Source organism: Miniopterus natalensis, chromosome 5, assembly GCF_054644295.1.
Source record: "Miniopterus natalensis isolate mMinNat1 chromosome 5, mMinNat1.hap1, whole genome shotgun sequence".
NCBI classification, from domain to species: Eukaryota; Metazoa; Chordata; class Mammalia; order Chiroptera; family Miniopteridae; genus Miniopterus; species Miniopterus natalensis.
This window is the reverse complement of record NC_142085.1, coordinates 13,065,935-13,092,314: the sequence shown is the minus strand read 5'-3', so window position 1 is coordinate 13,092,314 and position 26,380 is coordinate 13,065,935. Positions and strand designations below refer to the sequence as shown.

Sequence of the window (26,380 nt, the reverse complement as noted above, 5' to 3'; positions counted from 1 at the left end):
CAGCTGGCTGATGAGGCTGCCAGGGCCCCTTCTGGGCCTGTGACGCTGTGAGTATGGGATCAGGAGCTACAGACCTTGGAAGGAACAGCCTGGTCAGAAATCAAGAGAACCTCAGAGGTCCTGGGCTGGTTATTTAACCCTCTGTGCCTCAGTTTTCTCATCTGTACAATGAGGATGATACTAGAACCTACTGCAGCGTTGTGGGGTTAACAAGATCAGAGCTGTAAATTCTAGCTATACTTATGTGTGCCGGGCATGTTCTTCAGTGAGAGCTACCGCCTCTAACCCACTGTCCTCTAAGGAAGACCCCACTCCTCCAGGTGGCTCCAGACCAGCGTGGGCAGCTCCTGGGAGCAGTCAGCAATGCTGAGCCCCTGGCGGCATTCCCGACCTCCCGAAGGAGGGGTGCCTTTTACTATGACTCCCACAGATGGGGCCCAGGGGCGCGTTAGTGTGAGAAGCAGGCCCACAGCAACTGGGACGGAAGCTGGGCCCGTCGGGATTCTAACCCAGCTCTGCCCAGCAAGGCTGGGCAGCCGGGGGCAAGCCGCCAGCCCCTCTGGATCTCAGTGCCGTGTCTGTTGAAAGGGCTAATGACCTTTCAACACGCCCACAAAGTCGGCAATGAGACTGATGACGCCGGCGCCTGATGAGTGGACTGGGACCTCTGCCTCACTCCTGCCTTCCTGTAGGAGGGAGTACACGGTCATTCCTCAGCTCTGTGGCTCTGGGTGGTCCCTCTGGGCCACCTGGCAGGAATGGTGAAGGAGTGTGGGAGGCGTGGGGGCGGGGTTCGGCTGAGGGTGAGATGCGGCCTGGGGCACCCTCACCTTGTCCCTGGCCTCGTTAAGCTGGTCCTCCAGCTCTGAGAAGCTAAAGCTGGAAACCGTGATGAAGTCACTCATGACTGGGACAAACTTGTCACTTGGCTCCCGCGCCTGGCGTTTCTGATATTCCAGCTCCTGAGGGGGAGAGTGAGGCGCTGGTTAGACTGGTGCTGGGGTCAGGGTCAGAATTCCGGGGCCACTGCACCACCCGCCCTTCCTGTCAGTCACAGGACACTAGCCTCCTTTGGAGGAGGGAGCGCCCCGGTGTCAGTTTTAAGGTTGGCAGAGACTGTGAGAGTTATCACCCAGTCTACCCTGCCATCTCCCTCTCTAGATCCTTGCTACTCAAAGTGTAGCCTGCCACCAGCCGCGTCAGCATCACCTGGGAAATTTGGAGAAATACAGACTCCCAGGCCCCACCCAGACCTGCGGGATCAGAGTCTGCATTTTAGCAGGACCCTCGGGTGACCCGTGTGCACACTCAGGATTTCTCTCTCCTAGCTGATGCTGCTGGTCCAGGGACCACGCCTTGGGCAGCGCTTTATAAACTGCCATTGCCCTCTGCACCCCCCAATCATAGTGACAATGAAAGGTTCTTTCTCATATTTAACTTCGTGCTCTAAGCTCACTCTCCTTACCTGCCTGACACCCCCACTCAGTGAAGACGGGTATGAGGGGGACAGGGTTGGGGACATCCCCGTACCGAGCCAGCCTAGCCTAGGGCCAGAGACAGTATCGTCTGAGAAGCCATCGGCCTAGGACTGGTGGTGACCAGAGACCTGGGTCTCCAGCAGAGTGCAGCCCCGGCTCCTCTACTGGCCCAGGGCGGAGGGAAGGCATAGGGCAGAGGCTCTGGAAACAGTGGTCCCCAGTGACACACTGTGTGCTACCTGCCCCTAGCCGGCTCCCAGAGGATGTGGGCCCCCTCCCCATCTACTGCAATTAAAGTTAAGCATGTGTCTGATTTACGGTTCATTCCACTCCACTGACCAACAGATACGGTGGACAGTGACCTGGTTAGTCTCAGTGTCCCTCTTTGTGACACTAAATTTAAGCCCCGGATAATCCAATCATCCTTCCCTGAGGGCTGGCTCTGTGCTAGAGGCTGTGCCATTACTCTATCACCCCAGCCAGGAGCTTTGGGCCGGACATGCATGGGACAGGGTCTGCTGCCTGGGGCCCACCACCTGACCCAGTGCCTGTCAGCAGCCCCTCAAACCCAGGCAGGTGGAGGTGATGTACTTACCACCTCGACTGCTCTGAGGCCCTTCCTGAGGTTGCCCACCTCTTTCTCCAGCTCCGCCAGGCTGTGGGGGGACACGAAGGGAGGGACAGGAGGTGAGGGTCGTCCAGGAGAGGACAGTGCAAAGCCCAGTGGACTGGGGGTCAGTGGACTTGTGCCCCAGCCCTGCATTGGCCACTAACACGTGGCCCATCACCGCCCCTCCATGCTCTGTCTGTGTGTCTATAAAATAGCCGAGGTGAAACTTAGGCTCTACAGATCCTTTAAGATTAGAAATGTCAGGCTGCATATTAGGTTCCTAACACACGGCCTCTGGCTTGGATTTGTTTCTTACCACCAGGCAATTCTTACAAGCACTTAACTTACAAGTACTATACTTGCCCGTAGTAGCATGGATGCATGTTAGCCAGGTACCACTGCATTTCTGCTCCTACTGAAGAGGCTTCTCTCAGTCCCTGTGTGTTCAGGTCTGACTTCTTGCCTGGAGCAGATACTGCTGGTGCCCCACCCACTGTAGTGCACAGACCTGACTTCCAACTGTGAGCACTTTTTCTGGGAGCCAGAGAGTAATGCCTCACCCCCCCACCCCCCGAGCCCCACAGCCAGTGACTGACAGGAGATGGTATATGATGCCCCAGCTCCCTCGCCCCTTGGGTAAGATAAGTAGAGTGTCCTGCACTGTCTCCCACACCTCCCTGGAGGGGCCAAGCTCCAGTTGCCCCAGGGGAGCTGGCAGAATTACGCTTCCTTCACTGGCATTCGTCCCATCCCTGGCTCACTTCCCCACCCCCACTGTTTCCTGGGAGCATCTCTGAAATAAGGATTGGAGAGCAGAGTCTCTCTCCGTGTGGCAGGCCCTGAGACACTGCCCATCCCTAGTAGCCCCGAGGAGGACATTTAGACAAGAACGTGTGTGAACACAGAGAGCAGGCGGCCTCGGGGGGGATCCCTCACTTGACTTTGGCGGCTTCTGGAAGATGCTGCAGCTCCGAGGGCATGTTCAGGATGTCGGGGAAGTGCTTCTCCAGGATCATGATTAGGTAATGGAGCAGGGAGATGTTCCTGCGGATGAAAGTCAGGGCAGGGGAAGGGGGTGAGGGTCAGCAGGGACCTAGGCTGAGGTGTTAGAGGAAAGGGCCATGGGTTGGGTTGGAAATGGAGGGAGGGAGAAGGGAGAAGGGGAGAGGCCACGTGGGGCGAGACAGAGGCTAAGGAAGCAGGCAGGTCCCACCTGTCAATGCTGGACTTGGTGTCGGCAATCTTGTTGAGGCTGGCCACCCGGAACCCGTAGGCGCCCCCACGCTGCCCTTTGTTCATGAAGTTACCGATGGCCAGGACGATCTCCAGCATCTGTTTCAGACGCCGGCTGCGGATCAGCTCCCGGGAGGCCAGGAGGATGGCTGGGAGAGGAGGACAGGTCAGATCCCTACACAGGCTGGGCCCGGGCAGCTAGCCCCTTGGACCCCAGGACGGTGCCACCACAGAGTCCAGAAAGGGGCTGCAAGTGTCTTCAACTCTCAGAGGGGCAGTGACTATGCCCACGCCTCCGCAGACCAATCTACTCCACACCCGCCCATCTCCAGGGTAGAGACAAGCTTGCCAAAGGCCAATTTGCCAGATAACGTACTCTCAGAATGTGCCAACTCTTCCCAAGACTATACTCGAGAATATCTTTTCTTGTGTATATTTAAAGATTAGTAATATATTCTTTCTCTGAATATACATGGGTGGCTGCTCAACCACTGAGCATCACCGGCCAGGCTTGAATATCATTTTTTAAAATGTTGCAACCTTGCCCAGATGGCGTGGCTCAGCGGTTGAGCATCGACCCATGAACCAGGACATCAAGGGTCCATCCCCGGTCAGGGGACATGCTTGGGCTGCAGGCTCAATCCCCAGCAGGGGGCGTGCAGGAGGCAGCCGATCAATGACTCTCATCATTGATGTTTCTCTCTCTCTCCCTCTCCCTTCCTCTCTCTCTGAAATTAAATAAATAAATAAACAAATATTGCAACCTTTAGGTATTTTAGCTATTTTCTCCCCATGTCTTAAGTAATTCATTTGCTAGAAATACAAATTAAGCTAACAGTGACAAAAACTTCAGTACTAAAGTCTGACTGGATGCTCTGGCCCTTCCTCAGCTGTCAGGTATTGATGGCAGCTGTGCGGAGCTGGGAGGCGAGTCCCACACCCACATGCCGGCTACCAGTTGTGCAACGTGCCTTTTGATTATTAAATGTGGTGATAAGACCAGACTATCCTATGATCTTTGGCTTACGCCAACTGAGCATGCCTTAAGATGCTGCTATGAAGATAAAATGAGAACCATCTGCTAAATGTGTGCAGAAATCTTCAAGACAGTTACAAATAAGTAATTGTAAAACAAAAACCAAAAAAAAGAGAGGGAGAGAGAAGAAGCTGTAGAAGCGAGTAATGAATGGAAGGCTTGTCAGGAGCTTCTAAAGTTGGCCATGGGCATATTCTATGACCGTTACACTTGCTGGGCATTTGAGAGGTTTCTCAGTTTTTTCCCCTTAAATTACAAACAGACTGGTTCAATAAACTATGGTATATTGATAAATGGAATAAAACGCAGCACTGAGAATGAATAATCCACTGCTACGTGTAACAGCAGCGTGATGCACAGCCAGAATGCTCAGCAAAGGAGGCGGTCGAGACAGATGGAACCTCTGCGGGGGGAGCAGCAGTCGGAGGGGGTAATATCGGGGGGGCATGAAAAAGGGGCTAGCACCCTCCCGTGTCTCGACCCGGTGTCAAATGCACAGGTGAGCTCACTTCGCCATAATTTATCAAAGAGGGCTCATGGTTTATGTACGTTTCCACGTGAGAGTTTCAATAAAAAGTTTCCTTTAAAATAAAGCCACTTATAAAAGTTTCCAGCAATGTTCATTGGCTGGGATAGTTTTTCTTTGGTTGATGCGCTATTTGAAACATTTGCGAAGGAATCCTCCTGTCGGGGAATCCGGGAGAGCGGGGAAGCCCGTACGCGGGCGGACGTTTCCGATACGTTCCTAAGAGTAACAGGCTCGCGAGCGTGTTCACAGGGCGCGCTCGCAGCTGAAACCATCCCCGTCCTGCCTCTTCAGGGGAGGGATGCAGAAGATCTAGTAAGTGTGGGCATTCAGATGAATGCACTCATGAGTCAAGAAAAGGTGGTGAAAATATTCATGCAGGAATCAGTACATTTGTCAAATGTGGCGAATTGACTTTTGGCAAATTGAGCCAGAGGACCTTCTGGGGGACGGGGCGTGAGGGGGTGTCGGTAGCTCATCACCAGCTGGGACAGGCCACAGATCAGCTCGCCCCGGAGCATTTCCTCGAGAACTGAACTCCTGCACCATCCTTGCCTCCACCCTCCTCACGCCTGCTGACCTGATTCTGAGCTACAACTTCAGCCTCCTCTGCCCAACTCTGGGACGGGGAGACCTGGGGACCCTTCAAAACAGCAGCCATGCTCCAGCAGAGCCATGACGACCTCCCCTGGCAGGCTGCCACTCAAAACACGTCTTGCTCTGCTTAGCCTGATGCTGAAGCAGGCTCCGCTCGCAGCAGGCAGTGGCTGACCCTCGGAGGGGTCGCGAGTGGCCCACAGAACAGGAAACCATCTGAGGGCACAGCCACCCGGTGGCTAAGCTACTCCAGTTCCACAGCTCCGAGTGGCTGTTGCTCACATTTGCTCCCCTGAACCACGATACCCAAGTAGTTGAGCACATGCCTCGGGCTGAACCCCTTCCCTGTGCCTCAGGCCCCAAGGGCGGTCAGCGGCAGGACAGAGAGAGCCGGGCGAAGGGAAGGATTCCCCCTTCGCCGGGGCAGGAGGTGCCACCAGACCTCAGACCTGAGAGTCTCCGCTGACCTCTTTCCCTGTCCCTCACATCACAGATCCTTCTTCCTCTACAATCACAGGCAGCCTGCAGTTCCCGTGTGTGTGTGTGTGTGTGTGTGTGTGTGTGTGTATGAGTCAGGATGCAGGTCACAGAAGATGTCTGTCCTAGCTCTGTCATGCAGTTCAGAGAACTCTAGAAAGGGCCCTTTTTTGGATGGGCCATCCCAAGACCTGCCAGCTGGCCCCGGTGTCCAGCAGAGGGGGCCTATGCTCTGCCCCCAGCCTGTCCCCCTCCACATCCTGGACTCAGGCTCCCTTGTTCCACTCCGCTGACCCTGTCCTCACCGCCTCGCCTGCATTCCCCTCCTGTCTGCATGGCGACCTGCCATAATGACCACCTGCTCTCCCCCACTCCCTGCCCCCGTCCTCTGCCCTCCTCTGGGGAGGACACCAGGCTGAGAGCGAAGGGACGGACTTTGAAGAACAACATTGTGTTCTAATTTTGACTCCACCTTGCACAGTCACATGGCCTCAGGCAACACATCCCCATCTTAGGGGTGAGCGAACAGGTGCACCCACAGGTCTGTTGTGAGGACCAAGGGACTGCGCCCATGTGGAGTATTTCACACAGTGCGTGGCACATGGTTCTCATTTAATAACAACGTGCTCATCTGAAAAAGGCCTGTCTGTGTAGGATGGGGTTCTCCCACCCAGAAAATCAGGTGCCTCCAGAGATTACCTTGCCAATGTCCTACTTTCTGAGTAGCTCACTCTTAAAACAATGTGCCCAGTGGCCGCCTATGAGCTGAGAACCTCTCCAGCAGGATAAAGGTTGATGAGATCAAACCATGCCAGGAGCTGTCCTAGGTGCTTGCTATCACAGGGTTCCCCGTTATCTGCAGGGGATACTCTCCAAAACCCCCAGCGGATGCCTGAAACCAAGAAGAGCACCGAGCCCTGTGCATACCGATTCTTCCTATACGTACACACCTACGAAAAAGTTTAATTTATAAATTAGGCACAGTAAGAGAGCAACAATAACTAGTGATGAATTAGGGCAGTTACAGCAATATACTGCAATGAAAGTTATGTGAACATGGTGTCTCTCCTCTCTCTCGTAACTGATCCGATAACGGAGAGGTTATTACGTGACTGATGAGGGGGAGCATATACACAGCATGGACATGCAGGACAAAGGGAGGGGTCACGTCCCAGGTGCGATGGGCCAGGATGGCCCGAGACTTCCTCACGTTACTCAGAAAGGCACACGATTTAAAACTTATAAATTGTCTATTTCTGCAAACTTCCAGTTCATACTTTTGGACCATGGCTGACCGCGGGTAACTGAAGTCATGGAAAGCGAAACCTCGAAAAAGGGGGCACTACTGTGTCACTGTTTTTCCAGCATCTCTGCCCCAGGCTAGGGCAGATGTCATAGATCCTCTGCCCCAGAGTCTGCACGCTGAGGCACAGGAAGTGTGTCCACGCTTGGCACATGTGCTAACAAACAAGTGCATATATCTACAAGCTCACAGCTTTAAATTTTGTCCTTGATTCTGGTTTTGCGGGGGGACGGGGGGTGGACTCCCTCTCCGGCCTCCCCAGGCCTCCTCCACTCCCGCAGTCCTACCTTCTACTTTGGGCTTGGCCTCGGCCAGCCGCTCCTGGAATTTCTTCTTGAAGAAGAGGGCCTGCAGCCGCTGCTGGTAGTGGTCAATCCTGTGGACAGGGCGAGCTATGTCACCGTCAGGAGGAGGCCCCTCCAGCCCCGACCGGGCAGCCAGCTCCGGCCCCTCCTCAGCCCGCCCCCCACCCCACCCCACCCCACCCCACCCCACCCCAATGCCCACCTGCTCATCTCATAGAGGAAGCGGTCCGCTCGGGCCATCCGCTCGATCTCATGCTTGTGCTCCTCGAGGAGGTCAATGTCACTCTTCTCCGGGATGAACTTGAGGAGCTGCAAAGAGCAGGCGAAGGTCAGACGGGGAACTGGTGGGAAGCAGATGCGGCGGCACAGCGCTCAGACGCCGGTACACTGAGCGCGTTCAATGGGGGGGGGGGGGGCTTAAGAAACCGAGGCATCCTCTGAGATGGCTTGTGTTTTATCTGCCCGAAAGGGACAGCAGTGAACCCAATCCTAGACTTCTTTCTTTCCTTTTTTTACTATTTAAAATTAAGAAATAACTTACATACAGTAAAATAATAATTATTATTATTTTAATCCTCACCTGAGGATATGCTCATTGATTTTTAGAGAGAGGCGGGGGGGGGAGAAAGAGAGAGAGAGATGTGAGAGAAAACCCTGATTAGTTGCCTTCCAACTGGGATTTGAACCCACAACCTTTTGGTGCCCAGAATGATGCTCCAACCAAATGAGCCACACCGGCCAGGGCCAAAGTAATTATCCTTAAATATACAGGTCAGTGGCTTTCTTCTTTTTAAACTCTTATTGAGGTTTTATTTATGTAAAATAAAACACATCCATTTTAAATGCGCAGTTCAACGAGTTTTTACAAAACTACCCACCACCAGGGAGACAAGATCCGGAAGATGTCCATCCCGCCCAGAAGTTCCCTCGCGTCCCTTCGATCAGCCTGCCCGCCCCTCCCTCCAATACAGCCTCTCGACTGAGTTCCGTCACCTAGAGTTGACCTGCCTGTCCCTGAACTTCTCATAAATGGCTCGAGATGTGCGTTCCCTGCAGGGTCTGCCCTCTTTCACTGAGACTCGGGGCGCGGGAGCACCAGCAGCTGTTTCTGCTCATTGCCGTGCAGCCGTGTCCTGAAGCAGCACAGCCCGTGTCTGCTCTCCCGGGGACAGGCCGTGGGTTCACAGCCGGGGGCCGGGGGCACGCCCAGGGGCGGACCCGCTGCGCGCTGGGTGGGTGTACCTGTGGCCTTAGTGTGCGCTGCCGAGTCATTTTCCAAAATGATTGCACCCAACGAGAATTCCCACTGCGTCGCCTCCCAGCCAGCACTTGGGACTGTCAGTCTCTCTAATCTCAGCTATTCTGGCGAGTGCGTGGCATTGCCTCACACGCCGCACCTACCGTCCCTCTCTGATGAACAACGGTATTGAACCAGTTAGAAATTCTCCTTCATGAAGCACGTGTTCAAGTTTTTGGCTCATTTTTAAGAGCAGTTGTTCATCATTTTCTCACTGATTTGTGGAGTTCTTTATTCTGAATAGGAGATCTCTGCCGGGTATACATAGAGCAAACATCTTCTAAGGTTTGGCTTGTCTTTTCACTCTAGTAATAGTGCTTTCTTGATGAACAGAGTTCATGATTTTAATGGAGTCCAACTAATGGTGGTTTTGTTTGGTGTTTTCTAGGTTTCTCTTGAAGCATAGAGCAAATTGAGGTAGAAGCGACTTGGGGAAGATAAGACTATGGGTCCCGGACTTTGCCTTGAGACCCACGAGCTCATGCCTCACACCAGCTTCCGGGGCTTCAATCCCCTGGAACAGATGCAGCCTTTCCTGGCCTCCCCTCAGAAAGGTTTGCCCAGGGGAGTTTCTAGAAACCTCTCCCCACACTCCTCCAGCCTCCGGCCTGGTTTCTCCTTGACCACTTGGCCTCTCTGGGGGCCGTTGGGAAGGGGTACGCTGCCCCCTGGCTTCAGCCCCCCTCCCTCGAGGGGCTCACCTGCTCCAGCATATCCTTGGCGAGGTCCTCCTGCTCGTCCATCTTCAGGATGGCCTGCCGGATCTCCTCGTTAGAAAGCTTCAACCTAAGGCAAGAGCCCCGCCCTGAGCAGCCCGGCCTGGGCCTCTGCGTGGGACAGACCGCAGCTTCTCTCTCCCCCTCATGTGAGCTCCGTGGAGAGTCCCCCTCCCTCCCCAGCTCCTCAGCTCTCCTGCAAAGCGTCCTCAGGCTAAACTAGGGTTCACTCCATAAACAAAAATGGTCTCTAAGCGAAGCTCTAGACAAATTCTAGTCTCTGGTCTGGTGCCTGGGTCGCCGTCAGAGCTGATAGGAGCATTTGGGGGTAGAGGGGCCATCTTCAGGGTAGCCTGAGACATGAGCAGGTTTCTGACCTTCCTCTTCTTCATGCCTAAAATATCTGCAGCATCTCCCTGGGAGGACGGGGGGAGGCGCAGGCCTTCAAGGGGCCGCTTCCTGCTTCCTTCGTTCTCAGCAGACAGACCAGCTCTCAGCCGGTGACGGCGCCTCGGCTCCCACACAGCTGCCCCCATCGCTCTCATCCAGCTTGCTGCCTGGGGAGGCGGGGAGCAGTCCCGCCCCGACACACACACACACACACACACAAGCACACACACACCCCTTCCCTAGCCCCTCCAGATGCTCAGCCAGCGGGAGCCCTGGGGGTGCAGACCCCCACCACCATCAAGGGGGAGAAACAGAGGCCTGGGGCCTTGTGGGAGGAAAGGGGGTGGGTGTCCCAGGGGTGGCACTAAGAATAGTCTGGGAGGCGGTGCCCTCTGACCCTAGCCCGGGGGGAGGCCTGCACAGAAGCTGTGCTGTTAGCGAGATACTGCCCGGCTTGTTCTCAGCCGTGGGAAATGCTTGGGGGCTGAGATCATGCTGCTCTGTGGCCTAAGCCTCGTGGGGCCCTCCATGGGCTTAGAGCAGCTCCCCCACTAGACGCTGACCAAGCTGGTCAGGGCCTCGAGATCGGGGCAGCTTCCTGTCTGCAGAGCCCCCACCCCCACTGCTGCTCCCCACGGGCTCCCAGGGAGGGTTCCAGATCACTGCCCCCACCCCTTTCCCAGTGGGCAGCGGAGAGGGCGAGGCCAGAGACTGCTGTCACCCCAGTCCTCGGCCACCTAGCTCCCCCAGGCATTCAAGCCACCCATCTTCCTCCACTAGCCCCACCTCAGTCCTCAGCTTCGGGGCCATCCCCTCCCACCAGGCGCCAGCGCGGGCAGGGCCAGCACGTACTTGGAGAGAAGAATGATGCAGTTCTGTGCCCTCCGGCCGTCAATGACTGACAGCTCTTTGACCTTGCGGGAGGCCAGGTAGATGTCCTCAGTGGAGCCCAACTCTTTCTGCAACCAACAAGCCAATCAGAAAGGTTGAGGTGTGTGTTTCCCCCAATCCTCTATTTGCCCCCCACCCCCCAGGAGCTACCCCCCTACCAACCAGGCCATGCTCCTGGTGTGAGAGTAGGAAAGGGAAAGAAAACGGCAGGAGGGAGAGAGGGTGGTGGTCAACTACTGACCCTAATAGGAGGCATCTGGGAATTTACCATGGGCTAGAATGAGTTGGGGGGCAATGAGGAACCCCTTTTTTAGAGACTGCCTTCTCTGTGCAAACTAGAGAGGAGCAGTTCCAATGGAGGGGAGTCATTGATCCCTATGGCTTCAGGCCATGTGATAGGATTTACACATCCCTGGAAAATCAACCCACAGCCCCACCCAGACAGCCTTCCCAAACTTATAAGAAGCTGGTTCTAAGTCCCCAGAAGGTCACAGTTCCCGGGGCCCTGGAGACTTCAGGCTCAGCCCAATATCCCCTGGGAAGAGGGCATCCACATGTTCAGAGGTGGGGAAACTGAGGCAGAATTCCCTGTAGAATCTCTCCTCTGAGGTTCTAGCAGGCATATTCCTAAGAAATCAGATCCCTCTGCCTTCTCTGGGGCCCCCGGTGAGCAGACAGTAGGCCAGCTCCCACTCTGGGAGCTCCCTGCATGTCCGTGCTCCGTGCTGGACACTGCAGGGTCGCCACTCACATCGCTGCCCCCGTGAGCTGCGCCTGGCCTGCTCACTCTCACAGGACGGCCAGGCGCTGGGCCCTTCCCTTGGGTAAGACAAGAGCCCAGAAGCCTCCTCCTTACTCCAGCACGCTTCCCCCTCCACTGCGGCAGGGTCCGTTAGCACTACCCCCTCGCCTACACTTTGGCTTTGTCTGTGGGGCCCCTCCTCCGTGCCGTCCTGTATGGGTGGGTGATAAGGTAAAAGGTAGAATGGACGGGCCTGCTCATTTGGGGGCCCGGTACAGGGCAGCAGCCCAAGGTAGTGGTTAAAAGTTGGAGCGTCCAGAGCCCCGTGAGTGACTCACCTGTTGGGAGGTATTAGTTATCAGCTCCTAGGCAGGCAGCAGCCACAGTCAACAGAGAATTAAACATGCACAACGTTAGCTGAGAGGTACAGGGACCCAGGGACAGGAAAAGAGACACGGGAACCTCTCATCTTCTACTCTGCTCCATCCCATTGAGACCCCCTGGCTGGAGAAGCATGTACAGGAGCAGCTTCTAGCAGGCATGCACCCACAAGCCAAACACAGCGGAGGACAGGCTGCTACAGGCCCCGGGTGCAGTGGACCACCCAGCACTCCCCAGCGAGGGCAGACCCTGCCCGAGCTCCCCACCCCAAGCTTCCCTCTCCTCTGCTGGGATTTCTCCACCCATGAGTTAAACTTTCTAAATAGGGGAGGAAACACACCAAACCTGAGCTGGACCATGTGGAAGATGCTTCCTTGAGACAGAGGGAAGCAGGTGTCCCTGAATTTTGCTCCGTGTCCCTTGCCCCTCGCCTGCCTTTGAATCTCTAAGGGGGCCTGGGGAGGTGGAGCTTGCCCCTGGTTCTCCCTTCCTGACCCTGATGGAGCTGAAATCACTAAGTCAGGACTTATGTGGGACAGAGAGGGAAGACCCAGAGCACATAGGACCTCCCCCGCCCACAACCATCCAGGTCCCAACACAGCAAGAGGAGGCGACCAGGGCAACATGGCTCAGATCCATCCGGCTCTGCTGCTGTGAACTCAACCCCAAGTCTAGGCGCCCACGGAATGACAGAGTGTGCTCAGAGCAGTGAGGGGGCACAGAACAGGGGGCTTTCTGTCTTAACTCTTCACTCACCAGATGGGGAGGCCCCAGACCCAGCCTGCCCTCGACTCTACAGCCCCTCTTTCCCTACTGGCCCCAGCCCAGCCCGCCTCAGGGCCCCAGAGACTGGTGGGCCAGACCAGAACCCTGGCCCTGAGGAGATGCTCGGACTAGATAGAGGTCTGCGACTGGCCACACCCGATAGTCCCCTTGCAACGCTCCCTCCATCCGGGGGCCCTCGGAGCACTGATGCACAGGAGCACCAAGCGCTCAGGGTGCCCTCCAGCCACTGCTGGTGGCCATGCAGCCTGACATGGTCTAGGGTTGAAAATGCTGCCTGCAATCAGATGCCTCGAGCGCCCACATTTCAATTACACAAAGAACCATCTGGTTTTCTAGAAACCCAAAGCAAGGCTGGAGCCCTGCCCCACCTCAGCCCTTTGGCTAGTCCCCTAGGAGCAGTGACACCTGCCTCAGCCCCCAATGTCCTCAGGAAGGGTCAGTCTCAGGCCTGGACTTGGCAGAAAAAAGTGGGGAGCCCAGTCACCACATGCAGCTGCTGCACAGTGCCCAGGAGGGCACAGACCCTACTCATTGGCACATGGGGATGTGCTCAGGGCTGGAACCCCGGGCTCAGCAGAGAAAACGCAGAAGAAAGTAGCACAACCCCAAGTGGAAGCAGCCCCTCAGAGGCCAGAGAGAAAGCAAACAACTCAAGGCCTTTGACCGGTGATGCCAAAGGAGGCTTGGGGGGCAGCCCCCAGATGTGCCAGCTGCATGCAGATTCCTGGGCCCCAGTTCAGTTCCTGACTCACTTTTGTTTGAGGATAAGGTACCTGAATCTGCATTTTTGGCAATCCCACAGGTACTCGGCATAGTTTGAGATCCCTGACTTGGGAGCGCCCTGTGTTCTGCCACTGAACCCGCTGCCCCTACTGACACTCACTCGTCAGCCATCTGTACCCAGCATCTGTAGAGCAAAGCCTGGGGCCTCTGCCAGCCTGCCCAGGCCCGGTCTAGCCTCAGCCCCCTAACATGACCATGAAACATTGGTATCCTCTGCTACTTGACTCTTGGGGGTGTTGAGAGTTGAGAGCACAGTGGAGAAAGTGGTTTGGAAAGTTAAAATGCCTTTTAGATATAGCCCCTAACTCCTGCAGCCAAAGAAAAAGCAGAGTCACCAGGGCCAGGCCCCTGGACTCCACCTCCAGTGCTCCAGGGTGAGAGACAGAGGGGCTGAGGACTGGGTTTAAGGGGCAAATGTGAAGTCAAGACTAAAGGTCAAGATCCAGGGGGCTGGAGGAGGCAGGGTCTTACCTGGTGCCTCTGATAGGCCGAAAACATTTTCTCAAAGTCCTGTAGGTCCAGAATCCGAAATATCTGCATGTCATCAATCTCATTCCATACGGTGCCAGGGACACGTTCCTAAGATTCAGGGCGGGAAGAAGGCCCATGGTTGACTCACTTCCTTCACCGCGGAGATATCCAGTGCCCCCCAGGGGCACACTTCATGAGAGCCAGGCTTTCTGGCCATCAGAAGGGGTCGATTCCTCCCCTCAAAACCCCGCCCCTCAACACTCTGCTCCAAGGTAGAGGCCAGAGACCACCTCTTCCTCCTGTCCACGCGGGGCCACGTGGAAGCGTTAGAGATCAGTGGGTGCACCGGAGTGGGGGACGGGCGGGTACGCAACTCCTCGCAGAAAGGCGAAGCAGACCAGCTCTGGGGGCACCCTGTGAAGGGTGGGCTGGCGGGGGGCCGGGGAGGAAGAGTGCCCTCACGTATCTGGGATGATATTTCCTGTATCCCAGATGGTCATTTGCTCTCCCAGGGGGCTTCCTCCCACTTTCCCAGATCCCCAGAAAGTGGACAAGAGCCAAAGGCTGGGACATCGTGCCCCCTCCAGTGACTGCGGAGGCCAGCAAGGCTCTGCCACAGTTTCCCGTTGGTCAGACCCAGGGAGGATGTCTGTCCCTTATGACCGGGATGGGCTCAGGAGTTTCCAAGGTCTCTCAACTTGGGCACTGCCCCGCCTCTGTGTAGGACCCTTTCGTTGAATCCCCACCCAGGGGTCCAAGGAGAAGCTGTCAGCCTCTGCGGAGGAGCTGTCGCCAAGCCAGGAACACTCCAGTGGTCCTGCAGCACCCTGATAGTGGCTTAGAGGACAGCGACCAGAGGTCCTGCCCGAGGCTCCACCTGGGAATCCGCGGCTCATCTAGAACTTTGCCGTCTTTTCAGGTAGAATCCCTACCCCCACCCCCACCCCCACCCAGCCCCCTGGCTGCAGGGCAGCTGGGGAACCTTCCTAATCTGCCCCCTCCTCCCTGCACCTCCCCCTCAGCAAGGCTTGGAGAGAGAAACATACCTTTCACTCACTTTTATTTTCTTAAACTCTGGAAAAGGGGAGGCTAGGCCAGAGCAGGGGGGTGGGGACATTCCTGTGGCCTTCCTAAGGCCAGGGACCCTCTCGTGGAATGCCGGGCTGGGAAGCTTGGAGCGGCAAGGGATACAGGCAACTGGCCAAACCCAACACAGACACATTCTTCTCATGGCAGAAACAACCACTGTGTGTGTGTGTGGGGGGGGGGGGGGTACCCAGGAGCACGAGTGGGGTAGGGGAAGGGGCCTGGGGAGAGCAGCCAGGCTCCTGGAGCGGGGTCCGTAGAAGGCAGAGAGGAGATGGTCAGGAATCAGATTGGGGGAGGCAGGGGAGACAGACTTCTAGTTTAGTTCCCACCTAAATCTAGGCCTGGGGTGGAGGTGGGCGCACTGGGAAGGCTCAGCGAGGTGAAGCTTCCCAGTGCTCCTTCCTCCTGGGGAGGCCAGGGTGAGAAGAAAAGGGCTGGAATGAGAGAGTGGATGTTGAACGCTAGGAAGAAACAACAGACCGAGCACCCAGTCTCCCCGCGCATCTTCCCAAACACTCCCCCTTGCCCATATTCCCCAGAACTCCTGGTGGAGGTGCAGCCGAGCCTGGAGCCAGACACAGGTACATCCGTTCCGGTGTCCTCCGCATCCTAAATCTCGCCAAGTCATCCCGATGCGCCCACAGTCATCATAATTCTCGAATTTAATTTTTACACCACTCTGGCAGAGACCTCATCACCTCTGGTCTAGATTCTGGCGTTTCTGCCCCTCTAGAGACACTTTGTGTATGCTGGGGAAATCTTTCTCTAAACACATTTCAGCGTTTCCCTCGTGGAGCACTGGGGGTCAGTGAGACCAGGCTTGCTCTCCCTCCCTGCCTCGTCACCCTGTGGGACTGTTGGCAGATGGAGGGGGACTGTTCTCTTATGTCACATGATGGAAACTGAGTCTCAACGATGCCTACTTACTAAGCTAGAGTGTCAATTAAGTGAGATGACAAAGCACATGTGGTAGTGCCACCGACAATAACCAATATTATCATTACTAAGACGTCCTATGTGTCAGTCACTGTGACAAGAATATGTATTAAAACAACCTTTGATATAAATGCATAATTACCCCCATCTTACAGATCAAGAACCTGAAGCCCAAATAATTAAATAAGTTCCAGTCACACAAATAAATGCTTGGGGCTGTGATAATAGATTCACAAATATTGACGCCCCTCCTCCACTGTCTGCAGCTCCCATGAATGACCCCAGTGCCTATTCCATCAACTCTGTACTTTCCCACCTAGGAATGCGACTCTGGCCTGTGCTGGGTCCGCGAGGAATTCACGTAGACTGTATCAGTGCTGGACGCCAGAGAAAATCCTAAGCACAAAGCTCTATATGATCAAAATGTTACAAAAATATTAGTTGCCTTGTCTGCCTTCTTTAATTTCTAAGGTGCCTAATCAACTTTTCACGGTATTTTAAAATCATAAATTATAAATTGTAAGTACAGGAGACAAAAATTATATCTTCTTTTTATCACAATTTAAGAACATATTATTTCTGATCATGAACAATGAACGTCTCCAGACAGCCTCCGGCCTCTGGTTCCGTGTGCCCGTGGCCCTCCTGGTCTGCCCCATGACCACGGAGAAGCACCCGCAGGGTACAGCTGTGCCATGCAGCTGCCACCAACTTCAACAGCGTTGCTTCAGAACGCTGCTAACAAGCAGCTCTAAAATTTTAATAACTCAGATCGAAGATGTTGTCAGAGGCCCAGGAGACTATGAATGGGCAGTATTCATGCGTCCCCTTCCCTACATCATAAAGCCGGAGGTAGAAGGAATCTGAGATCATCTCCCTGACAAGCAAACCGAGGTGTAGACAAAATGAGCAATGTCACAGGTCACACAGCTAGAGCCAAACCTGGTTTGGTTCGAGGCTAGAACATCTCCTGCAGTCCATCCCCAAGATCTACAAGTGTTTCTTTGAACACGCTCCCTAGATCCAAAGCTCTTACAGGGCAACTTTAGTATTATCGCTCTTCAGTGTTATCCATCACAGCCCCCAGCAAAATGCTTTCCCTGGAGCAGGCGTGAGACTGACTGGCTCGCTGGTCCACCAGCAGGAGAAGGCATCTAACAAAGAGCTGACCACCTACGTAGCAATCCCACGTCGCTTCCCCCTTGAATATTCGGGCTCATTTAAGTTCACATAGAATGGTACAGTTACGAATTCGCCCAGAGAGTCCACCAGCCCATGCAGCAAGGTCAGAGGGCACCCACTGCTCCCAGCGCCAGGCATGTCTGTTGTTGAAGTATGCCTGTGAGTCAGGCCAACTGAACTCAATTGCCTTATATGTATTTATCTCAGGGACAAAGTCACTGGTCCTCTTAATAGGACACAGTGCAGAACCAGAGGCAGGGCTTGACCCAGGCTGGAGCTGACTTTCATTTACTCGGGTCTAACGTGACCCAGGGCATCTCTGCTCTAAGCTCATGCAAGTCCAACAGAGGAATCAACTGCACACCTGGGCCTGGGATGGGGGATTAGTGGGTAATATTCATGATGGCCTCTCACTGCTGAGCCATCTAGAAAAGTAGCACCTTTCTCCTGAATGGCATCAAACTCTTCCTTGCAAGGGTGTCATAGCCCCTGCTGTGGCCTCATTTCAGTCCTCTGTCTACATCGCCCTGATCTTTAAAATCTCTAGACCTTGGCCCAAGATCTTTGCCCAGATCTTCCACCCTTTTCCTCAGACTGACCCTGTCCTTACCGTCCCAGCCCAGCCCTTGTCTTTCTAGGAAGCACCCCTGCTTGGCTCATGCTCTGGTATCTACGTTACCCCACTAACCGTCAGCACACACAGAGTCCTTTCTCAGGTGGCTTGGGCCATGTAGGCAATACCACATGCCAAGCCATCTGCTCCCAGGGTAGATGCTCTTCCCAGGGGACAGTGAGCTGCCTGTCATCGGCAAACCCATCTTCTGCATTCACTGTGTCTACCTTACACCCACCAAAGGAAGAACCAGGAGACGGGTCTGCAAACAACGGGGCTGACCGCCCCCGGCTGTAGGAGAACCGATGCACTGTCTTCTCCTTGCTACTCACCTCATTCAGCTTGACCCAGTTGAAGGACTTCAGCGGGTGGGAAGGTTGGGGCACACACTTCTTCCTGAGCGAGACATCACTGCTGGGGAAGGGGTCTGGAGGGAGGGGCAGGCCCATGCTGAAGCAAGGTGGGGCTCCAGGGGGAATGGGAGGCCCGCCAGGTGGAAGGGGTGGTGGCGGTGGGGGGCAGCAGGCGAATGGTAAAGGGGGTGCAGGTGGAGGCAGGTCACTGGTTGTCATCGAGGAAGACAAGGTAAGTGGGCCCCCAGGCGGAGGTGGGGAAGATACAGATCCTGTCTGTGGGGAGACAGGAAAAATCCAAAGAACAAAGCCATCAGCTACGACACCTTCCAGGTCCCCACAAGTGCTCCTTTCCTTACTCCCATTCTCCGTCTACACTAGACCCCTGACCCTGCTCTCACCTCCCGCATACGCTGAGCCCCCACTTTCTCTCTCTGTATCCAAAACATCCCACACACACACACGTGTCAAACATCCACACACAGACACTGAACAGTGTCACAATCCTCACAGTGCAACAGCAGGGTTGACACAGAGTGTGTAGGCCACCACCTGCACTAGGGCATCCAGCTGGGGGGGAGCCAAGAGCCCACCTGCACTCTGCTTCCAAGCTGTGCTTCCTGGGCCAGCGCCACCCAGAGGAAACAGCATTATTTTTCTAAGTGACACAGAGGTGCCACCCTTACAGCCTCAGGGGTCCCCTCTCTCTTCTCCCTCATCCTGGGGTCTCTCCCCACGCCTGCTCTCCCCACCATATCCTGAAGGCCTCGGCCCATCTGTGTGAAAGGAGAGGAGAGCGCCCACGTACTGAGATTTCGCTGAGTTGGGCTACCAGCTCAGCCACTTGTCCCCGAGCCTGGCGCAGCTCCTGGGACTCTCGGGCCAGCTTGTCCTTCATCTTGTTGAGTGTCCGCATCATCGCTTCCTTCTCCAACGTCTTTGTCTCACACTCGCGCTCCTTCCTCTCCAGCTTGCTCACCAGCTCCGTGTGCTCTGGATGGGGTGAAGCAGGAGGGGACACGGAGAGAGTGTGATCTGGGCGCGTCCCCCCAAAGGAGGTGGGTCCCGGCGGGCGGGGAGGGGGCTGGGGACACGTGGCGGGTTCGGACAGCGCGCTCACCTTTCCGGAACTTCTCGGCCTGGTCTCGCCACTGCTTCACTTCGTTCTCATTGATGAGCCTGGTGGGGAGGAGGGGGGCCTGTTGAAGGTTGGCTCCCAACCTCCCAGATGACACGCAATCCTCCTGCTCCCCAGACCCGTGCCCTGATCCCTATCTCTCTGGCCACGCTGAGGAGGACAGGACTTTGACTCTCCAGATGTCCTTCCAGGTCCCCATCCCTGCCCAGTTCTCACTGTGTGTCTCTCTCCATGGGCTGTGAAAGCTAAAAGGACCCTGTGTGGCCTATAATCCAACCCCTTTGTGAAACAGTTGAAGCTCCTGAGACAAGAGCTGGAGACAACAGCTAAACAATGGTAGAACTAGGCCCAAATCTCAGGCTTCCCTTAACTGTAATGGTTTGTACCCCTTTGTAAAAATAGGTTTTTACACTGACAAAGGTCAACGTATTGGTCCTACCGCGGTGCAGGCTTCCAAAGAGTGGGAGAGATCGCCCACTGCCACAGCACGGAATGAGTATGTTGAAGGCGAAGAGGGGAGGTGTCTAAATCATAAAAAGTCCTCACTCACATCAACTCTTGTAACCAGGGTTAAAAGTAAGCTTTTACTTAGACACCAAGGTATGAGAGAGGGGAAACCCCAAGGTGCCATCCCAGTAAGTCTGAAAATGTGGAAGAGTTAGATCCATGACCCTTGACCTCTCAACCAGACCAAGGCTATAAAGACGGGACAGTGTGGATGGGGAAATAATTGTGCAGAGATTTTTTTGGAGAGGGCCACTGCCATTGTCCCGGAGCTGCCACCCGCTTCACTGCCATCCTGGGAAATGGCTTCTCTGGGCCTCTCAGAGACTTCTGACCCATGTTCATCGACACCGGGCAGGAGGCACGGCGGACTGGGGTCTGACTCGGGGCCGGGCGGGTCCAGAGAGTGGAGCATTAAGCAGAGAGCACCGCTGAGCTGGGGCCCACTGGCGCGCCTACAGTTTGCTGCATGGGGACCGTGTAAGGGTTTCTCGTGAGCCAGATGTACGCACTGTGGAGGAACTAATCGAAGCTATTTTAAGTCCTGTCCGAGAAGTCCCCCTGGGAGAAATGGACACTTCAACAGTGTCATCTGTGTGTCGCGTTGCCAGTGAATGAGGAGCTGCGGGAAGGGATGGTACCAACCAGCCCTGGGAAGAAGGAAAGGACCACCTTGCGCGATCAGAGACTTGCAGCGAGGGGCCCAGCCGGGAGCCTCTGGAGAGCCCAGGATGCATTTCATGGCTTCACCCCTGAGCCACGTCCAGGGAGCAGCGAGCCATTCACTAAGTTACCTGATCAACAGGCCTTTCCCTCCCTCCGGGCCCACCTGCCTCTGCTGGGAGTCGGAAAGCGGGCAGCCAGTGGGGGGGACACGAGGGGTCAGAAGGGGAACAGAACAAAGGGGCCAGCAGCACTCACACACACACACACACACACCCTGCGCACTGCAGCTTCCTGGCCCCAGCTCAGAGAGGAGAGAGATTCAAGGCTCGATCACAGCCAGACTGGTCATTTACATCTAGGACTGGATCTTCCAGTTGCAGACCTGAGACTATGCTGGCAGCTTAAAGTGATCTTAGGACTCCACTGCCCAAGAAGCAGCAAAACTTCCCTGCACGTGAGGAGTTTTCATCCTCAGACAGTGGAAAAGCATCCCTGCTAAATAGTGCCAGGAATTAGTAGAAAATTAAGCTACATTTTGATCTTTCCTAGTTGCACCCGTCCAACATACCAGACAGGATTTCCACTACATCAACCCTATTTGCACAAATGAAGACAGTAGCTGAGTGTTTTAAAATCATTTTCTGCTTGGCTTTGAAAGGCAATACAATGAATCACTGACAGCCAACTTATCTCCTTAGGGCAACTGGCTCAGACTTAGACTGAAGGACAAGCAAAACTTTAAAATTAAAACTCAGTGTGTGCACATAAGGTCTGAATATTAATGATGTGACTTGGACCTTGGCTCTCTGTGTTTCTCTGCACCCAGGGTCAGTCAGAAGACCCCAGGCTTGTCCCACAGCCTCATGGCTAAATGGTCATGCTCTGTCCCACAGCCTCATGGCTAAATGGTCATGCTCTGTACCAGCAGTGGGCAAACCTTCTCTAAAGGGACAGTAGAAATTTTAGGTTTTATATGCTATGTACAGTCTTTGTTGCATATTTTTGTGTCTGTTTTTAACAACTCTTTGAAATGTAAAACCCCTTAGCCCGTGGACCACACAAACACAAGCTGGGGAGCCACCCCCCGGCCATGGTTTGCTGGTTCCTCCACTATCCACTCTGCGTAATGGGCCCTTCAGAGTTCACTAGCCCCCTATAAACCTGTGCTATCCAACATGGTGGTCACTGGCCATATGTCATATGGCTATTTGATTGAAAGGAAATACAATGTAAAATTCAGTTCCTCGGTCACACCAGCCACGTCAGTGTTTGGCAGCCACATGTGGACAGTGTGGCCGTGGACACTTGCATTATCTCAGAGATCTTTTGGACAGTGTTGCTCACAGCCCATCTGGAGGTGTCTGGGGTGAAGGGGTGAAAGAGGGAGCTGAGCTGTCACAGGTGAGACCCCAAATAGGAGAGAGATGGGAAGGAGGAAGGCAGGTGAGGGCTGGCCACTGCTCACATGTTGACGATGTTCTTGACGTTGAAGTTCTCCAAGGGAGCCAGGTCAGGGTCCACGCCCCTCTCGTCCTGAAGGACTATCTGCTGCAGGATGCGGTCCAGGAGCTGCCACTGCTGCAGGTAGCCACCGTTCCGCTTGTCTGAGGGACACAGACAGCATGTCTTCACTGAGCCCCGGAGCCCCCTGGAGCCTCACCCTAGAGACACTGCCTGGGCCCAGGCTGGTGAGACAGGCCCTTCCCCTCCCTTGGCAAGCTCCCGGGCTGATGGGGGAGGGGATGCAGTTGCTGATGATGGAGAATCTCAAATCCAGTCATTTCTTTATCTGTGACTGACCCTCTGTGTCAACCCTTTCGACATATTTCTCTGTTCCCTGAAACTCTTCCCGGCTGCCTTTCTTCCCTGTGGGTACTCGAGCATCCTGTGCCCTGGAAATGAAATTGCTTTTCACAGTATCTTAAAAAAAGCACTTTTCAGAAAGCAAATCTGCTCCAAAATATTACGTGCTGAATAACAAAGTCTCCAGGGAAATTTTTTTTAAAAAGAACAGGTTTGGGGATTATCTATGCTATTGTTCTACAGAGAAAGATGAATGGAAACTAATTACAGGTGTGCACAGAGAGGGCGTTAGCTGGGTTGGAGAAGCGGTGATGGAATCCAGGAAGATTTTTTTGGTGACGGTGACCCTGAACCATGAAGGTAAAGCGTTGTGTGTTGTGTCCGATCTCACAGGGTCCCACTCTCATCCCCCCTAATCATAGTCTGGCTGGGCATAGACTTTTCCCACGATAGCCACAAGCTTCTCTTTATTGGTTCTTGACCCCCAATACTTCATCTCTCCTGACCACCAACCAGCATGATCCTGACCTTGAAGTCAAACCATTAATGCCTACAAGGTGGAAGGTCATGTCTGCGAAGCCCCACTGTGAAGCAGACACACCCAGACACATTGCCCAGGGACCACCAAGCCCAGAGGCTGTGGGACAGAAGTCAGCTTTCCCAGGAACTTCCCGTGTCTTCCATGAAAACCTCTGAACTGACTTCTGGAGAACTGAGAGCTTCCTGGTCCCAGCCACTGGGCCTGTTTTCTTTCCCCTACTCTGCTGACACGGGCATTGCAAGGTGGCATCATGCTCCATTCACCTTTCACCCAGGAAAACAGGGTGCTGTCAGGACACTGGCTGTCAGAAGGAGAACATGTTTCATCCAGAGCCCTGCCCGCAAAGAAACAAAACTTCCTTCCCATGTAAAGACTGGCTCAGCCTCATCCAATGAAAGTGGATGTCACTGCAAGGTTCAGAGACCCTGTGCTAAAGGACCTCCCCTCACACCTGGCCCACAGCTGGCACACAGTAAACTGTCATTGTTATAATCACCACCATCACCACCACTAAAGAGAGTCTGTCTAGGCTGACCACGATTTTCCAAATATTCTACTTTGTGAAGAGCTTAAATACCAAATGGTACAGCTTTAAATTGCACTATTGAAATTGGTCATTAGTAATTCTGTGTAATTCATGCACTCACTGTGCACACCTGGATCTTAAGAGCTTAGCATCTGCTCCCCTGGATGCTGACATTTGCAGAGGCAAAGGTGTTAGGGTGGGAGCCAGCAAGGACTAGCTGGAGGAATTGATTAAAAAAAAATTCCTGCTACTCTCCCAAACACAGACCTTCTTTTTGGAACTCCCCAAGAGGCTGGCCATTCCCTCATTGAGCTGACAGCCAGAGTTGTTCGATTTCACAGTGATCAAGCTACTGCTTGTTGGACTGGGATGCTGGCCTTGCTCAGGGCCAAGTCCCAGCAACTCCCCAAGGTGACAGTGGAAGTCATGGCCTCAAGGAGGGAGGGAGGAGCAGGGCCTGAGTCCTGGCCTGGCCTGGCCTCCCAGGGGCATGTGCAGAGGGAGACTTGGGGAGATTCACCAGCCCAGGAGGTCTCGACACCTCGTCTCAGGTTGCCCGGGCCTGGGCTCGGGCGCTGAAGCAGCAGGTTCGGGCTACTCACAGGGCATCTGCAGGCAGTGGTGCAGCACCGACAGCAGGCAGGGGTAGGCCTCCGTGTGCTTCAGCTTCCGGTGGATCAGCTCAAACATCTGGGAAGCACTCTTGGTGTCGATGTGGACCTGGGGAGTGGAGGGAGCAGTGACTTGGGGGGGGGGCAGCGGAGGAAGAAGACGGGAGAGGAGACCCTGCCTCCATCCGCTGAGCCACCCCCCAGGAGAGCCCACCTGCCCCTGCCTCTGGCCCAGGCTTAAGAAGGGAGGAGAGTGTGCTAATTATATAAACCAGGTTCTCTCAACCTCGGCACTGCTGGCATCTTGGACCAGAACGTTTTTGTTGTAGGGGCTGCCCTGTTCATTGTGGGGTGTTTGGCAGCCTCCCTGGCCTCTGCCTATCAGATGCCAGTGGCATTCTCCTCACACTAGTTGTGACAACTTAAAAATGTCTCAAGACACTGTAAATGTGCCGTGGGCAGGGGGTGGGGGCAGCTGAATTGCCCCTGGTTGAGCGCTACTGACTCAAACCAAGGGAAGGAAGCAGGGACTTGGATGGGTCAAGAAGCACGTGGCTCAAGGTGCACAGCCTGGGCTCAGACCCCAGACCTGCTCTCTGGTTGCGTGTCAACAGGCCAGCAGGGTGGCACCAGCTCTCTAACCTGTTTCTGTGTCTATAAATCCAGGGGATGGTGCTTGGTGACCGAAGTGCCACCCAAAAGCAGGTTTCTACTTGGGTGGGGATTTTATGGTACAAAATTTAGGCAGCAGAGTTGTGTATTTCCAGGATTGTTGAGGCTAAAATGGAAATACGGTTTTGTTAACTGAGCATGATCTGGTTAGTGATGGGGAGAGGTGACTCAGGAATTGCTGGAAGGCAGGGAAAGCAGTCCAGGAGTGGCATTTGAGACTACTCATGTGTAAGAAAGAATACTCTCTTTCCTTTGGGGTGTAACCCCCTAGCGGGTAAATACTCTACCAGGTAAGACCCACCCGGTGAGGCCCACAGGAGCCAACGTACTGCTGGGCCTCCAGGAACAGGATCTGGCCATGGGGGACCCCACCAGGGAACTCAACCAATGCTAGACCAGCCACAGCACAGGACCGGAAGAAGTGGCTGTGGGGCCACCTGGGACCCCACCGCAGTCACCTCTCCCTGGCAGGTTCCTCACCATGTCAAACCTCCTGGCTAGCTCCAGGTCATCCTCATTCCGGACCATCTCAAAAAAGTCTAAATGCCTAGATAGGGTGGGAGATAGCACAGACATTAGCATCAGGACACCCTTGGCTGAGGGTTACAGCCCCTTCAAGCACCCACCAGCTAAACCTGAAAGCTTCGTTCAGGGAAGGCCAACACCAAACCAAAAACCCCAGCTGTCTGTAGGCAACACCCCGCTCTATAGACTCCCATGCCTTCCCTCAGGGAGGCCAGCCCAGGGCACTACTGACAGTGGGGTTGGACTATCCTTGGTTATGGGAGGCCGACCTGTCAGTTGCAGGAGGTTCAGCAGCATCTTTGACCTCCACCCACTAGATGCCAATAGCAGCCCCCGCCTTGAATTGTGATAACCAAAAATGTCTCCAGGCATTGCCAAATATTCTGGGGATGGGGGGACGTGTAAAGTTGCTCCCAATCAATCAGGGATTCGTGTTCTACATATACCTTCCCAGTGTTCTCACCCTGCCCCCATGTCAGCCCTCAAGGTCAACCTCTCTCATTTTCTACCCCATTCACTCCCCCACTCCAGCCCAAAAGGACCCTTAAGACTCAGTGTGATAAAATAGCCGGTACCAATGGGACAGAACCAGAGGGGTTGCTGGTAACACACGGGAAAGTAACTGGGCCCTTGGTCAACAAGGGTCTTTATGGCCTGTCTTGAGTGGGGCATTTCTGTTGAGCAGGAGTGCAATGTAGGACATTCAGCATTCCTGGTCCCTAATGACCAATACCAGGCAGTCTGAAAACCAAACAGCACCCCCACATGGTTCCAAATGCCCCCCAGGGGGAAGTACTGCCATGGTTGAGGACTACAGGGTCCACCTGTCTATAATATCAGACACAAGACAGCAGGTCAGCAAAGAGGACAGGCAGGGACATAGGCAAGACACGGGACAAGGTGGTGGGAGCAATGCCCCCGCACACACAGCTGCTTCTGCATCGCTGTTGGGTATAGCAGGTGGTCTCCAGTGGGAAGAACGGGAAGGGCAGCCTCCATGAAGGTCACGACCATTACCACCAAGGCACTGTCGCCACAGGTCTGCCACGGGGATGGGTGGCTGGGGCCTTACTTGTCCAGGATGGCATTCTCATGCTGCCGGAGCTTGTCGATCACAGGCTGTATCCCCAGCATCAGGAACTCGTACCGCAGATGTAGGCGGAACTCCAGGTTATCCTGGGGGGTCAGCAAGCGAGGAC

At 54.6% G+C, this 26,380-nt stretch overlaps 1 protein-coding gene across 1 annotated transcript in view; it reads right to left on the bottom strand.

The window, feature by feature from the left end:
- Positions 1–26,380, bottom strand: part of DAAM2 (dishevelled associated activator of morphogenesis 2) — a 101,985-nt gene that overhangs the window by 1,115 nt on the left and 74,490 nt on the right. The window contains exons 8-23 of the mRNA XM_087817375.1: positions 26,254–26,357; positions 25,137–25,203; positions 23,976–24,093; positions 21,969–22,107; positions 19,316–19,374; positions 19,004–19,188; positions 18,175–18,471; positions 14,023–14,130; positions 10,821–10,927; positions 9,564–9,648; positions 7,768–7,874; positions 7,548–7,636; positions 3,302–3,470; positions 3,025–3,132; positions 2,074–2,134; positions 831–962 (exon numbers count right to left, since the gene is read on the bottom strand). Of these exons, the coding sequence (XP_087673501.1) occupies positions 831–962; positions 2,074–2,134; positions 3,025–3,132; positions 3,302–3,470; positions 7,548–7,636; positions 7,768–7,874; positions 9,564–9,648; positions 10,821–10,927; positions 14,023–14,130; positions 18,175–18,471; positions 19,004–19,188; positions 19,316–19,374; positions 21,969–22,107; positions 23,976–24,093; positions 25,137–25,203; positions 26,254–26,357 (1,935 nt within the window). The remainder of the gene's footprint in view (positions 1–830; positions 963–2,073; positions 2,135–3,024; positions 3,133–3,301; positions 3,471–7,547; positions 7,637–7,767; positions 7,875–9,563; positions 9,649–10,820; positions 10,928–14,022; positions 14,131–18,174; positions 18,472–19,003; positions 19,189–19,315; positions 19,375–21,968; positions 22,108–23,975; positions 24,094–25,136; positions 25,204–26,253; positions 26,358–26,380) is intronic.